Source organism: Rhamphochromis sp. 'chilingali' (assembly GCF_963969265.1).
Source record: "Rhamphochromis sp. 'chilingali' genome assembly, chromosome: 5".
Lineage (NCBI taxonomy): Eukaryota > Metazoa > Chordata > Actinopteri > Cichliformes > Cichlidae > Rhamphochromis > Rhamphochromis sp. 'chilingali'.
The window spans coordinates 23,582,665-23,598,969 of NC_137932.1; the positions used below are offsets into that span (position 1 = coordinate 23,582,665).

Sequence of the window (16,305 nt, forward strand, 5' to 3'; positions counted from 1 at the left end):
GGATGGAGTCAAGCTCAACTCCCAGTCCTACTGCCAGTTTCTGGAAGACACCTTCTTCAAGCAGTGGTACAGGAAGAAGTCTGCATCCTTCAAGAAAAACATGATTTTCATGCAGGACAGTGCTCCATCACACGCGTCCAAGTACTCCACAGCGTGGCTGGCAAGAAAGGGTATAAAAGAAGAAAAACTAATGACATGGCCTCCTTGTTCACCTGATCTGAACCCCATTGAGAACCTGTGGTCCATCATCAAATGTGAGATTTACAAGGAGGGAAAACAGTACACCTCTCTGAACAGTGTCTGGGAGGCTGTGGTTGCTGCTGCACGCAATGTTGATGGTGAACAGATCAAAACACTGACAGAATCCATGGATGGCAGGCTTTTGAGTGTCCTTGCAAAGAAAGGTGGCTATATTGGTCGCTGATTTGTTTTTGTTTTGTTTGTGAATGTCAGAAATGTATATTTGTGAATGTGGAGATGTTATATTGGTTTCACTGGTAAAAATAAATGATTGAAATGGGTATATATTTGTTTTTTGTTAAGTTGCCTAATAATTATGCACAGTAATAGTCACCTGCACACACAGATATCCCCCTAAAATAGCTAAAACTAAAAACAACTTCCAAAAACATTCAGCTTTGATATTAATGAGTTTTTTGGGTTCATTGAGAACATGGTTGTTGTTCAATAATAAAATTATTCCTCAAAGATACAACTTGCCTAATAATTCTGCACTCCCTGTATTTCTCAGTCCTTCGTAGCTTGTCTTCATTTAGTCCACAACTGCTAACAAAAACATGCCTGTGCCTGCTTATCACCTCTAATCTAGCTTCCGTTCATTGGGCAACATTCAGAATTCATTGTAAAATGTAGTAATTTCATGGGCAGGCTCCTCCTATTATTGCATTAGTTGGCCTGTCCAATCATCTGGTCAGAGTCTTTTCACTGTACTGTGGTCTTCTTTTAAATTCAGACACAAGGCTGCAGGAACCTTTGGAACAGCCTTCCTAAGCTCCTCCGGTCAGGGGTCCGTTCTTCGTACCTCGCTTACTACATCCAAGATCAAATGACACATCCAAGATCAAATCATCGCGCTAACTTTGAGCTCGCTATTCCGGTTCTCCGAACACACCTGTTGTTGACGATTAGTATAGCTGGATGAAGTAATGTGAGATAACTGGGTGGCTTAACAGGGGCTACGCATCGATAGTAGAAACATTGATCGGCAACCCTTTGATTGGTCGGCGAAAATGTCGAAGGAGCGCGCTCTGTATTTTTTGGCAGCAGAGCAAGAACTCTTGATTGAGGGATTTCAGGAGTTTCAGAGTTTAATTAAAACGCAAGGGAACACTGCAAAGGCTGCAAAAGCAAGGAGAGAGGGCTGGCAGAAAGTTGCTGACAAATTAAACTCGTAAGTAATTTAATAATAATAATAATAATAATGGATTGGATTTATATAGCGCTTTTCAAGGCACCCAAAGCGCTTTACAATACCACTATTCATTCACTCTCACATTCATACACTGGTGGAGGCAGCTACGGTTGTAGCCACAGCTGCCCTGCGGCAGACTGACAGAAGCGAGGCTGCCATATCGCGCCATCGGCCCCTCTGGCCAACACCAGTAGGCAGTAGGGTAAATTTATTATATTACACTATATTATATTATATTATATTATATTATATTATATTATATTATATTATATTATATTACATTATATCCTCTTTCACATTAGAGCCACGACAGGACCCACTAGAACATGGGAACAAGTAAAAGTGAAATATAAGAATATTCTACAGAATGGTAATATTTATCACTTATATTGCTTTTAGTCTCTTGGAAAGAGACCCTGAAATAATCTGTTTGTTTATAACAGCAACCAAGAAAAGGGCAGAGCAAACAAAGACAGGTGGTGGTCCTGCACCCCCTCGTCAACAAGTTGGTTAAGTAAATAATACCCTCACGGGAAAATCGATATCTCTCTATGAGCACACTGTCGCGCTGAGCTAAAGGATCCTGTCTATCCCGCAATATACGCTGAATTCTGAAAACTCTCCTTATCAATCTTGCACCTTCCGCAATGGGTGGCTCGCGTATACGGACAGGACATGGCTGCGACAGACTTCCCAAATCCACCTTCGCTTTTATAGCCGTGGTCTCTCATCTTGATTACACGAAGTAATTTACAATTACTACTCTAAAATATGAATTACATCTGAAATAATCAAATACATGAAATAGAATGATTAATAGTACATTTCCCTTTTTTTAGGAAATGACCTGTATGTATCTGTATGAAATCAATAAAAGGATCAAATACTGCATTAACTTTAGTTACATTGATAATATTTATTTATGGTAAAACAGTGGTAAAATATCGCTGTTGCTTTCGTATAAGTGAAGCGGACATACCTGAGTGGCCGCGATTTAATCCTGTTTACATAAAGTAAGCCTGCTCCCGAGCAGGTTTACGCTTACGGATCTGTTGCTATGACAGCAAGTCCCGGATGAGCTTTGGAGAACCGAACGATCCAAGATCACGCAAAATCGTCAACAATCAAATCCAGCTAACTTACTTAGCGCGGTACGAAGAACGGACCCCAGGTCAATCTGTGCTTTGGTTAAATTACTGCTGAAAACACATTTTTGTATGTATGCACACTTTTCTAATGTGTGTTTTCTCCAAACTGAAAAGCACTTTGTATCTGTATCAGAAACTGCAATACAAATAATAATGTTATTATTATTATTGTTACTCATTTCAGTGAAACTGCTCCATAATGCAGTGATTTAAACATTTGTCTAACAAGAAAAAGATCCTGTAAAAGCTCGAAGTGTGCAGACAGACTCGCTGTGGTCACCTTTTGTGAATAAGGGAGAAGCTGAAAGTAGCTTTATTTAAGTGACACTGCGGTAACGTCATCTGAAAAAGGAACGCGGTGGGCGGTCGATTGTGATGAGGTCTGCATTCCCGTAACTTTTGAGCTTAATTTCTTAAATGATCATTACTGAGATTTCTGCTGTTCCAGTCCTATGTCACATCATCGCTGCTGCACTGTGTGGTGTTGTCCGATCGGCCTCGACACTCTAGAGAAAAAATAGCCCTCGAGCATCAGTCCTCATAAAGATAGGGACACATACACATAAATGTCCACAAATAAACGCAGTCTTGTTTGTCTCATCCTATTCATTGCATTTGCCAAGTTATTTTATGCCATTTAACATCCTCACTTTCTGCAGTCAAAGTCTTATACACACACACACACACACACACTGCTACATTCCTTTAAACACACAAGGACAAATTGAGCTTGAAAAGAGTTTATGTTCTGCCACCCACATACGGACACACACACTCGGGGTGCTATTTGCAGGCGATGACAGTGGGATAATTGTTGATAAACAGAGGGTATTTGATGGCGCGTGCTGGCCTTCAGCTATTCAGTCGTCTCATTGTCCTGCATGTGTCTGTGTGATTGTGTGTGTGTGTGTTTGCGTTATGGCAAACAGAAAGGAAACGGCAAAACTCAAAGAGAAACTACACAGGAGCTCCTCGTGTTTGGATTAGATCTGATGAGATTCTGGAGAAATGTGAGGACAAATGTAAGCAGCACAAGCACGTGTGAGGGCTGAAGCTTTTACTTTTCTTTCACATGTTTATGTGTAGCTAAAAAGTTAGGGTAGTGAAGGTAGTGAAGATTTATGCTTTTGAAACTCCCTTTTCATAAATGTTTTTTTTTAATCTGTTTTGTCATCTCTGGATGTTTTCGGGTCAGTAGTGAGACATAAATCTAGTAGACATGCTTAGGACTTAATTACAAATTACAAGGAAATGTTTTTCTCATCTTGTGACTCCCTTATTTTCCCCCTTTTGTTGTTTCTCTCACAGGACCCCCATCATTGCAGGCGGACTGTTTGTGATTGACAGGTCCTGGTTCAATCACCTTGGAAAATACGACACTGCCATGGACATTTGGGGTGGTGAGAACTTTGGTGAGTCATCGTACTTGGAAGAAAGGTGCTGTGAAGTTTAGAGGGAACTCGTAAAACATTGGAAACTAATATTAACGGTTTAAGCAGTAATATTAATGATGTTTTCTGTTGAGTAATTACATTTTTGCCACTTCTACATTTTTAAAATCATTTTATTTTTGTTGTTACAGACCACCCATCTCAAATGGACTAAACCAGTGAAACCATTATATCCTAACATTAGCAAAAAGTCAACCATCCATTTATGAAACACAAAATAAATAGCTCAAGCTGCATTTTCATCAGTATCTTTTGGTTTATTTACATTCAGTCAGTCCACTCTCACTGCAAAGAAACTGGAATGTATCTTTGGACCAAAGGAGGCCCACATTTTCAGTTTCCTATGAGCTGCATTAGGCTTTAACTGCCAGTGTTGCTTCGGGGTGAGTCTGGCCACAGTGACACAGTCACAACTCCACATCTGGAGCTCAGCTCAGATTAGCCCACAGACTATTTTCCTGTGCCATGACTGGGCATAAGAGTCCAAAGTAAATCAGATTAGGTCCAAATGTGTCTTCTGTCAGGCTGTGGATGGTGTCTTTGTCAGTACGAGGGCCATAAAACTGATTCAGACATAAGTGCAATTAAATTAGCTCGAGTTCGAACCATGACTGATGATTGTCATGCATTTTTAATGATTTAGTGCAAGGTGTACTTACAATGTGCATCAAAACAGCAGGATAACCTGAGTCATTTGTATGGGATCAGGTCCACTCTAACCTGGCTGATCGTAGCCAGGTTAGCCAAAAACGTTTAATTTACTGAATGCCAATGTGCAGACTTAAAAATGCATTTGTCCTAGCTGCCACTGGTCTTTTGAACAGTGTTTTTTATGTTTTATATGATTTGTTATTTATTGCATTTTGCTTTATGGTTGTGTGATTGATCCTTTATCCCAAAACATTTAAAAGTCCAAATATAAGGTGTTCTTCCCTGCAGATTTCACATTATGCAAAAACACATCAAGTAACGCAGATTGGTCCTTTTATCAGAGGAGTTATTACCAAATGTAAGGAGTTAACAAATTCTACAGATTCTTCTTCTCTCTTCCCTTATCGTCTCTTCTCTTCTGTGGCAAATTAAGGTATTCTGTGTTAAATTAAATGACGACTGCATTCATTATTATTTCTCAAGGTACAAAATATAAGCAGGAAAAAATATTAGTCAAGCACTCAATCTTATTTGCTAATGTTTGCAACATGCAGCTTACTGCCAGTTGCGCTGATTTTTAACACTGGAAAAAAGCATGTAGGATTTTTTTACGTTTATTGAAATGAACTGACTTCTCCTGTGTAACTACAAAATAAGTCGCCAAACTGACCATCTAAAAACATCATAACATCACAGAGAAACCTGCTGGATGTCTGCAAACTTGAACATCGTCACAAAATTTGTAGGATTATTACCTTAAGGGAAAAAATCATGGTTTTAGTTAAATATTTAAAACGTTAGCTTTCACTTGAAGGAGGAAATGGGCTAGTTTGCTTTTTTCATTTTATACCAAACGCTGCTATTATTTCCTAATCATAATCAATCTTAAATAACAGTGCGAGGGGCCCGGCCCTGGAGCGGGGTGCCGCCGGTGCGTCGAACCACCTGGGGGGGCTCTTCAACTGGTGGGGGAGATGGTCACATCTTGCAGGAGCTTTCCTCTCTTCAGGAACTCTCTCTGCAGGAGGGGGAGATACAGGAGAGGTGGAGGAAGATCTCAGCCTGGGCGTTTACTGTCTTATGTAGTCTGGAAGATGAGTGGATGATGGGGTGGGTGCAGTTTTCTCTGTGGTGGGGTTGGGTGGACTGTCCCGGGCTCTGTGGGGCCGGGAGGCGCTGCTGCACTGGGCCCCGGTCTGGATGGGCCTGGGCCCCCTTTCCCTGGCGGGTCGCGGAGTGTGGGAGTGCCTACTGGGGTCAGCGGGGGAGCTGGCCCCAGGGAGGGGTTACCTGCCCCTCCCTTCCTTCCCTCCCCATCTCCAGCTGCCTCTCTCTTCCCGCTCCACCACAACCACCCACACATGCAGGGCCTTGGAGTAGGGGTATGTCACCAGGGTGCAGAGGAGGCTACCCCCCCCCTCTGTCCCCTTCTGGCTGCCTCTGCCTCAATTTTATCCCACAACTTAGACATTCACATTATTCACACTCTCATTACACATACATATAGGATCTTGGGGGTGGGCACAATCACGGAGTCCAAATCACCATCAGGGTGTACACCTCACCCCTGGCGTCGTTGCCCACCTCTCAATTTTAAATACACTTAGACATTGAGGGCTATCAGGAGGGACTATGCGCTTACCTGCTGCTCTCTGGCAGGTAGCTCCATGCCCTCCTGGGTTTTATTTGCACCTTAGAACACACATGCATCAACACTACAATGAGCGGGTGGAGGGAGGTTTGGAGTCTTCTCCCACCCCCATTCTCTGCGGCCTGCTGGAGCGGGAGGGCTAGGTGGAGTTGGCCGTCCGACTGCGGTCTGGAGTGTGGGGCCTCCCTGCTGCTACGGAGTCGGGGTGGTCTGCCTCTCCCCACCGCAGGGAAAAGGGTAACACCACCTGGGTCTAGGTGCAGTTCCCCCCTCCAGGAGCAAGGGTACCTAGACCCGGTTTGTAGAGTACGCTTGGGGAGTGTGATCGTGTGTACAGCGTCTCTTTATGTCTGTCTCCACGTTGGTTGAGTGTGGAGTGAGTGCATATGAGAGCATGAGGGGGGGAATGGATGTTTGTGTCTGTGTGTGCCTGTATGTCTGTGTCTATATGTCAGGTTGGGTATCAGACGCCACCTCTCTGGGGACACCTCAGGCCCTCCAAGGTTTGGAGGCCTATCTCCACCTACCACCACTTCCCCTGCCGGTGGCGGACTCCCTCAGGTGTCGGTGCATTGGTGGTTCTTTGTGTCTGGGGGTGGGCGTCCAGGTACACACCGGCTCACTCCTTGGCGGCCGCTTATCGGGGCCTGGAGCCTGGGGCTCGCTCGGGCCCCTTCGGGGGTGGGGTGCCCCCGGCCTCTCGGCCTGGGGCTCGGTCACTCAGGCACAGCTGGCGGCCGGCGGAGCTCACGGGCGCGTCACTGCAACTCCCCCTGGCTTCTGCTCCGCGGCTGCTGAGTGAACCCTCATCTGGGACTCTCCTCAGCTCTTACTGGAACAGTGGCGCGGCTGCCCCTCTGTTGGTCTTCCATGGTTTCTTGTGTTCTGGGGGCCTCTGGATGTCTGGAGTTTTGATCTCCTCCATACCTGCTTCACACCCTGGAGGACGGGGCTGTGGCCCCCCCACACTCCCTAGCAGATCGTTACATGGAGAAACCTTTGGAATACAAGCGCGCTGATCCACACAGGTATGCACACGGGTGTTCACTGCTCGTAGACCCAAATTACACCTTTCTTGGCTGCTACTTCGAAGCACATCTGTCCTGCGTGCTGCACAACAACATTGAATATTTAGTATTTACTGCTGTTTACACTTAGCTAGATTAATGCGATGGTGTTGTGTTTAGTATGTTGCTTTGTTTTTTGTTTTTTTTGTCTTTTTTTGCTTGTTTTCTATTCTTCTCTCAACAGGTGATCCAGGAGATTTTTATTTTTTTTCTCCCCCCCTTTCTCACTGTCCCTCTCCCCTTCTGTTTTTCCTTTCCTTCCTCTTTCTTTCTCCCTTTCCTATCTGTCACTCATGTCTGTCCCGTCTGTAACATCTGAAAATAAAATATAATAAATAATAAAAACAAAGCTCGACCAAATGGACCAATACGGCAATGCCACGATGATCCATTTGGCAAAGTAAATCCATTGGGTATCCTTGTTGGTCTTCAGACAACAATTCTGATGGCTAAAGAACCAAATGGGACAGGCGGAAGAAAAAAAAAAAAAAAAAAAAAAAGAAATGAACTGACTTCTCCTGTGTAACTACAAAATAAGTCGCCAAACTGACCATCTAAAAACATCATAACATCACAGAGAAACCTGCTGGATGTCTGCAAACTTGAACATCGTCACAAAATTTGTAGGATTATTACCTTAAGGGAAAAAATCAGGTCAGAATCAGTGAGTGGATGAATTATTAGCGGGTATGAGTTTCTCTCATGTTCAATAAATTTGGTACCTAACAAATTAAAGGTATTCATCACATTAATGCCAATTCCTATAAAAACCCAGAATTGCCATAAAGCAGTTACCGTATCACTTTGTACCATTGCACACAAAGGTCTAATTTGCCCAGAGATAAGGCACTATATCATGATCAGCTTTAATGAGCTCAGTGCTTCGGTTACAAGAAAGCCAAACCTCCTCTTCACCTGCAGTTCTACTGTTTCACATCTAAACTGTATTTTCTTCACTATAGTTTTAGCAACCCTGTCTTCTCACCACCAACATTCAGAAATGATTAATTTACCCAGAGCAAATCTGTGTGGTTGTCATGTTCACTGGCAGGATGATGCTTTAATGCAAGATTCATGTTTTTTATGGTTTTAGTTAAATATTTAAAACGTTAGCTTTCACTTGAAGGAGGAAATGGGCTAGTTTGCTTTTTTCATTTTATACCAAACGCTGCTATTATTTCCTAATCATAATCAATCTTAAATAACAGTGCGAGGTGCAGCCATAGTTAATAAGCATGCCTAAATTTAATTCCTCATTGTGCTTCCAGTGCTGCTGAAATTTTTAGATGGCTATTATATGATGGATGTCCCATTTTGATGGCTTACACCTACAGTCTGTGATTTCACCACATGAATCGAAATTGCACCAACTTCAGTGTCAAGAAGACTTGAGTTTCATGTCAGGTATCATCACTTGTGATGAGAACTGTGTCTGTCTGCAGCTCTGAGACAAAACAGCAGTTTTCAGGAAAAACAGAGACTCAGTGTGCAAGTTTGAAGGTTAAGCATCAGGTCAGGGGTATTACAGTTTTTTACAGCCGCTAGGACACATTTCCCAATACTTAGGTCACTTTTGCAAAACTCTTCACACAATCCTCCTAACTGACCGTCAGCTTGGCAAAGCAGTTCATTTCACATTCAAAATGCACTACAACTACCAAAACACTTCATTCAGGTCTCAAATAAACTCATTCTTCCAGAACACTAGCAAAGGTTGACAGCCGACAAACACACTTTGTCACCCACAAAACAATGACCTGAAAAACACTAACAACATGTAGCATTACACAGTGTTTTCTTGTGTAAAACAAGGACACATCTCTGTTTATAATTTCAATATATGTTACTGGAATGAATCAGACATCATGCAGAATTCGTTAATATTTGTTTATGTATTTCTATTTTTTTGCACTAAGTAATCCCAAAATACAAGAATTTGTATACACACCATCCACTGATACACATACAATAGTAATGCTAATCTACTCGGTCTTCTCCATTTGGCCACAGGTTCTCATCCACATCACATCTTATGTCATCTAGGGCAACACACCTAGGAAAGAATCTTCTGGCATGCCAGAATTGAAGGAGTTGAACAATTGAAGGAGTAACACCTGTGCAGATGTTCATCTACAATGAGAATCAGCTGTGGCTGGTTAAACTGCATTTTTAGATTTAAAATATGTTTCAATAAAATATTGCTGTTGAATTTTGCTGTCTTTTCAAGTTTTGCATTGTGTTATTGTTTTGGCCATAAGTTTAACAGTTTTGACAACAGTATGTAAGCACATGCAAAATGTCCTGTACGTACAAAGATTTTTGGCAGTTGTTGTGTCTGAGTGAGAAGATAATTCATGAAATTTGAGAGATGTAGTCATTGAATGCATTTTGTGCCAAAACAATGATAACTGGTCCTCAGTTTAGCCCACATAGACTTCTGTTGTGCTCACTGTGTGAGGAGTTTTGCAAACGTGACCTAAGTATTGAGAAATGTGTCCTAGCGGCTGTAAAAAACTGTAACACGAGCATACTTGCCATTTTGTTTTGACTTTCACAACACACAAAGACATTGTTGCCCAGAGTCACACTGTCATGGCAGAATTATACCATCATGTCCAGTGGTGTCTGAAAGATAACATCTATTGCAAACCAGCTGAACTGTGCATGTGCTACTGTACCCTAGCACACAGCACAACCTTCACTTACCACGAGCTCGACCAGATGCTCTCTGTAACCTTGTCCTTTTCCACAGAATTAAATTCAAGTTGAAGGTTTGGCCTTTCGACACAATAGTGGGTATCCAGTGAGCATCATTGACGCATACAGAATTTGAGATAGTGATCTAAAAGTAGGAGGACAGCTGTGCCCGAAGGAGACAACTTTAAAGGCGACTGCTAAACAATACTAATTGTGTACATGATGTTCTTCCATCTCGTATAGTCAAGGATTGTTTTAATGTAATTGGACCCTGTCTATTGTCTATATTGAACCTCTGCTTGCTTTCTGGTTATGTACCTTCAGTTCTTAAACATGCTTTTATTCAACCCGTTTTAAAGAAAAATAACCTGGATCATAGTGATTTTGCCAACTATAGACCGATTTCCAAGCTTCCTTTCTTGGCTAAAATCCTTGAGAAGGTGGTTCTACTTCAACTGCAGACCTACCTGGACGAGAATAATATAAATGATAAATTCCAATCAGCCTTTAAACAACATCATAGCACTGAATCAGCGCTGCTTCGTGTTTTTAATGATCTTTTACTTATGGCTGATAATGGTCGTCCTTCTGTTTTAGTTCTATTGGATCTTTCATCTGCATTTGATATGGTTGACCATAACATCCTAGTCGCAAGATTAGAGCACTCTGTTGGCATTAAGGGCACTGCCTTGGACTGGTTCAAATCTTACCTCTCCAATCGGCTTTCTTCGGTACATCTGGCCCCATCTTCCTCTTCCCCTGTACCTGTTTGCTGTGGTGTCCCCCAGGGTTCTGTGTTAGGCCCGACCCTTTTCTCACTGTATATGCTTCCTTTAAGCGCTATCTTTGAGAAATACCACATTGCTTTTCACTATTATGCGGATGACATTCAGATTTATTTTGAGTTACATGATGATCTTGCTTTATCTTTAAATAACTTTCGTGAGTGCATGAGTGAGGTCAAGAAATGGCTGTTGGCAAATACTCTTATTCTCAATGAAAAAAAGACTGAAATCATGATTTTTGGCAGTAATGCCCTTCGCGCCAAACTTCAAGATGCCTTTGGCTTTCTTACTAGTTCTTTCTCTGATACTGTCAGGAATCTGGGTGTCTTGTTTGACAGCTCCTTTAAACTTGATAAACAGGTGTCTGCTGTTGTCAGATCTAGTTTTTATCAGCTTCGTCTCATCTCCAGGGCCAGACACTATATCCCGTATAATGACTTAGAAAAGCTCATTCCTGCTTTTGTAACGTCAAGACTAGATTACTGTAACTCACTCTATTCTGGTCTCCATGTTACCCTTCTACATAGATTACAGACAGTTCAGAATGCTGCGGCACGTATTCTAACTAAAACCAAGAAGTTTGACCATATTACTCCGGTTCTTGCTGAGCTGCATTGGCTGCCTATCAAATACCGTATTCAATTTAAAATTTTGCTGCTTACGTTTAAAATTATCAATAATACTGCACCAACCTATCTTAAGGAACTTTTAAACCCTTATGTCCCTGCCAGGGCTTTAAGGTCATCCTCGCAGTTATTGTTAGTTCAGCCCAGATCTCGGTTGAAATCTAGAGGCGATCGATCGTTTGCCTTTGCTGCACCTGAGTTATGGAACAGCCTCCCGATTGGCATTCGGGAGTCTGATTCTATTTTTTCTTTTAAAGCACGCCTTAAAACTTATCTTTTTGAACTTGCCTTCTCTACCCGTTAAATGCTGACTGTTAACTGCGACCTATTGCATTAACTTTTTACTATTCCTTCATTCTTGGTGTTCTCTATCATGCGGCACTGGGTCTGCTATAATCTATGTGCTGCAGTCCATTTTATTAGTGGCTTTCTACTGTGAACATTGTCTGCTGTTCTTATTATATTTGATATTATGCTCTTAACTGTATTATTTTATTGTTTTTTGTAAAGCACTTTGGCTTTTAATGTGCTCTATAAATAAAGGTTGTTGTTGTTGTTGCTCAGTAATTTAAATCAGATTTGAATTCAGATTTGTAATAGTGGAGTGACAGAGGGGGGAAAGTGAGGAGATAACAGCTTGTAGTTTTAGCATACACCTAGCACTGCATCAGATGCATGACTTGAACAGTTTCCCTGGTGTTGACTGTGTGATCACAGACAGCTGAGCCGATTGCAAAGACAGAGGGATGATTAAATTAGTGAGATAACTGCCAGAAACAAAGGTGAAGTTTTCATTCAACAAAAAAAAAGTCTTTACCTTCTGACATCCATCCAGCAGCAGCATCTGGCGCTCCTGCTGCTACCTGCCTCCAGTCATCTGAACTGTGCGTGTGTGTGTGTGTGTGTGTGTGTGTGTGTGTGTGTGTGTGTGTGTGTGTGTGTGTGTGTGTGTGTGTGTGTTTGTGTCTGTCTGTGGGTGTCTATGGTGTTGAATTCAGTTTGGTGATTGTTATACTGCTGCCTTTTCTCTGATCACTGAAAGATGGTTTTTCATCTCCCTTTGAGAAACGTGCGCACACAAACACGCACACACAAACACGCACACACACACACACACACACACACACACACACACTCATTTGCTCTCTGTCATGTTTCTGTCAGTCTCACAGGCTCTGTGTCAATATTTCAGCATCTTGCTGACTTTTCTTGTTCTCCTTTGTACTCTCTCGTGTTTCATCTTTGCCTCCATCCCTCCTCTCCCTCATCAAACCAGTCCATGCTCTAATTTTCACTTCCTCTCTCTTCCATGCTCTCACTCTCCCTCTCTCCCCCCCTGTTACTGCAAAAACTTTGTGAAATTTTCAGCTTCTCTTTCTTTGGGGGAACGCTTGTTTCTTTTTTTCTCTGTGGACAGATAGAAACTCTGAGAATTAACACACACACGAGGAATGATGTGAAATGAAGTGAAGTTAGTTTTGTCTTTCATCTGTGTTGCAGTGCTCACATCAGAGAATGAGCACAGTGTAAGCAGGTCATATGAATGCATCCGCACACACATTCTAACACACATAACTCAAACAAACAAATCAGAGTCCATCAGTGTGTCATCAAATATTTAGGGAGGGTTGTCCCACTTAGCTGTGATGTGCCGAATAGAAAAGATACAAAATAGAAAAAAAGGACAACACTTCAAATAAATAAGCGTGAGAGACAGAATGGAGGTAAATTTAACCAGTTAACCTGACACACTTGATGTTTGCCTCCCAAAAGTATGTTAAAACTGGTTTCATCCCTAACACCACCTCTTACTTTAGTGAAGCTTGTTCTAGACATTTAAAATGAACCCCATGTCTGTGAAGGTTCTCAGTCATCCAGGTCATTGTAGTCAAATGAGCTTACAAAGAAAAGCGTCTGGACTTCTTTAAGTTGCTTGAAAATGGTAAATGGCCTGTATTTATATAGCGCTTTACTAGTCCCTAAGGACCCCAAAGCGCTTTACATATCCAGTCATCCACCCATTCACGCACACATTCACACACTGGTGATGGCAAGCTACATTGTAGCCACAGCCACCCTGGGGCGCACTGACAGAGGCGAGGCTGTCGGACACTGGCGCCACCGGGCCCTCTGACCACCACCAGTAGGCAACGGGTGAAGTGTCTTGCCCAAGGACACAACGACCGAGACTGGAATCTTCGATACCCAGCATCCAGATTGACAGTCAAACCACTAGTAGCTCAGTGTTCCAACATTCAGTAGAAGGAAATATTCTCATGTCTAGAGTTTGACAAGGTACAACACTAATGCTACGGCAAGGGGGAGCCAGGATGACGGCTCATGGGGGCGATATCATCACCTCCACCCGAGATTGGGTACCAAGCCCCAAGTGCAATGGAAGGAGGATTGTTGAGTGCTTGAGGAACTGTCCTGAGAGAGGGTATCATGGCAAAGCTTGAAACCTGGATCCTCCGTAGCTGGTTACTAAGACTAAGTGAAGTACCATCTGAGGATCTGCTAGATAATGTGAACGGAGTACTATGGACAGTACCTCTGAGATTGCAAGTCCAGACTGACCAACCTGTGCCCTACCTGGATTGACTACAAGAAGGTCTATGACTCCAGTGCCCTGCACCTGGATCCTGGAATGCCTAGAAATAAACAAGATCAACAGGACCCTAAGAACCTTTATCAGGAACTCCATTGGGATGTGACGTACAACACTAGAGGCCAACTTCAAGCCCATAGCACAAGTCACCATCAAGTGCACGATCTACCAAGGAGGTAGTCTGTCCCCACTGCTGTTCTGTATAGGCCTGAACCCCCTCAGTGAGATCACTGACAAGACTGGCTATGGATACCGACTACAGAATGGAGCAATCGTTAGCCACCTCCTCGTTAACCAGGGGGAAGGAAGAAAGAACTTATGGGATCATGCTACAAGTATCTTGGAATCCCACAGGGAAATGGGAACCACTAACAGGCTGCTAGGAAAGCTAGAACCACCAAGTACTTGCAGAGAGTGAGGCAAGTCCTGAAGAGTCAGCTAAATGTTAAGAACAATATCCGGGTTATCAAAACCTACTCCCTGCCAGTGATCAGGTACCCTGCTGGGATAATAAGGTGCCCAAAGGAGGAGATAGAAGCCACAGACATCAAGACAAGGAAGCTCCTGACCATGAATGGAGGGTTTCACCCCAAGCCTAGCACCCTGAGACTGTACACTAAGTGCAATGAAAGAGGCTGAGGACTAGCTTGAACATCCACACCCATGAGCACATCAGGAAGATGGCCTTCACTGACAGCATGCTTAGTTAATACTTCAGGCAGCAAAAATCCAAGAAAAAAGAGGTGCAATAAGGACATGTAAGGACAGGTCCTTGCAGATACCACCAGCAGATAGAAGAACTGTCTGACAATCAGAAATCCTACCAGTGGCTGGACAAAGCTGGACTGAAAGGCAGGAAAGCGGCACTAATCATGGCAGCACAGAAGCAAGCTCCAAGTACAAGATCCATAGAGGCAGGGGTCTATCACACCAGGCAAGACCCCAGGTGCAGGCTGTGTACAGTTGCCCTTGAGAAAATCCAGCACATAACAGTAGGGTGCAAGATGCTAGCAGGCAAGGCATACATCGAACACCATAACCAAGTGACCAACAGGAACAAGTCCTGAGGTCAAAATGGGACACCTAGGGTAGTTGAGAATGACGGATCTAAGTTCCTGTGGGACTTCCAGATACATACAGACAAACTGGTGATGGCTAACCAACCAGACATATTAGAGGTGGATAAACAGAGGGAGATGGCCGTAGTGATAGATGTAGCTATACTGAATGACAGCAAGATCAGGAAGAAGGAACATGAGAAGCTGGAGAAGTACCAAGAGTTGAGAGAAGAATTTGACAAGATGTGGAGGGTGAAGGTAACAGTGGTTCTAGTGGTAATCAGGGCGCTCAGTACAGTGACCCCCAAGCTAGGCGAGTGGCTCCAGCAGATTCCAGGAACAACATTTGAGATCTCTGTCCAGAAGAGCGCAGTCCTAGGAACAGCAACGATACTGTGTTGGACCCTCAAGCTCCCAGGCCTCTGATAGAGGACGTGAAGGATAGACTGAAAAGGGGATTTTGAAGTGCAACATTTATTATTTACTGCTTCAGCCATGCCATTTGAAGCACTTTGGGCTGTGTGACAGGTGCTTTGTAAAAAACAAAGCTTAGGATGAAAGGCGACATTTATTTAGGGTGCCTTTCAAGAGCAGAACATCACAAAGTGCTTCGCAGAAGAAATAAAACATTTTTGAAAAATTACATAGTGACACTGATAAAGATACACAGAACAGATAACTCTATTCTTGGCTTTGTGTAAGGGATGAGCATTCTTGGGTCAATTGTCATTTTGTTTAGGATAAAAGAGAACCCCCCCCCCCCCCCCCCCCCACACACACACAACTTTAGCTTTAAAAAAACAAGAAAAATAAAACTTACATCACTGAATAAAGCTACTTCAGCCAAGTCATAAATGCTTTTTTTCTGATCCCTCTTATTACAGTTGAGCATTAGTGAAAATACAGAGAAATATTTGAATAAGTATAATTTTACCATTCATGGCAGTTAATTGAGCTGGATGCCTGAATATCTTTAAACAAAAACATCCCGCGTCTTCATATACGAAATGTCTCTACCTGAATTTAATTATTTTTGACTTTGCAATCAAATTTTGCTGTAAGGCTTTTTATTAGATATTAAGCCTTCAGTTTCATTAAAGTCTTACAGACAGATTTACTCTTCGTCATTAT

At 42.7% G+C, this 16,305-nt stretch overlaps 1 protein-coding gene across 2 annotated transcripts in view; it reads left to right on the forward strand.

The window, feature by feature from the left end:
* The window catches only part of galnt14 (UDP-N-acetyl-alpha-D-galactosamine:polypeptide N-acetylgalactosaminyltransferase 14 (GalNAc-T14)), a 242,116-nt gene that overhangs the window by 199,160 nt on the left and 26,651 nt on the right, over positions 1-16,305 (forward strand). For both annotated transcript variants that reach the window (XM_080881768.1, XM_080881769.1), the window contains exon 9: positions 3,889-3,992. In XM_080881768.1, the coding sequence (XP_080737894.1) occupies positions 3,889-3,992 (104 nt within the window). The remainder of the gene's footprint in view (positions 1-3,888; positions 3,993-16,305) is intronic.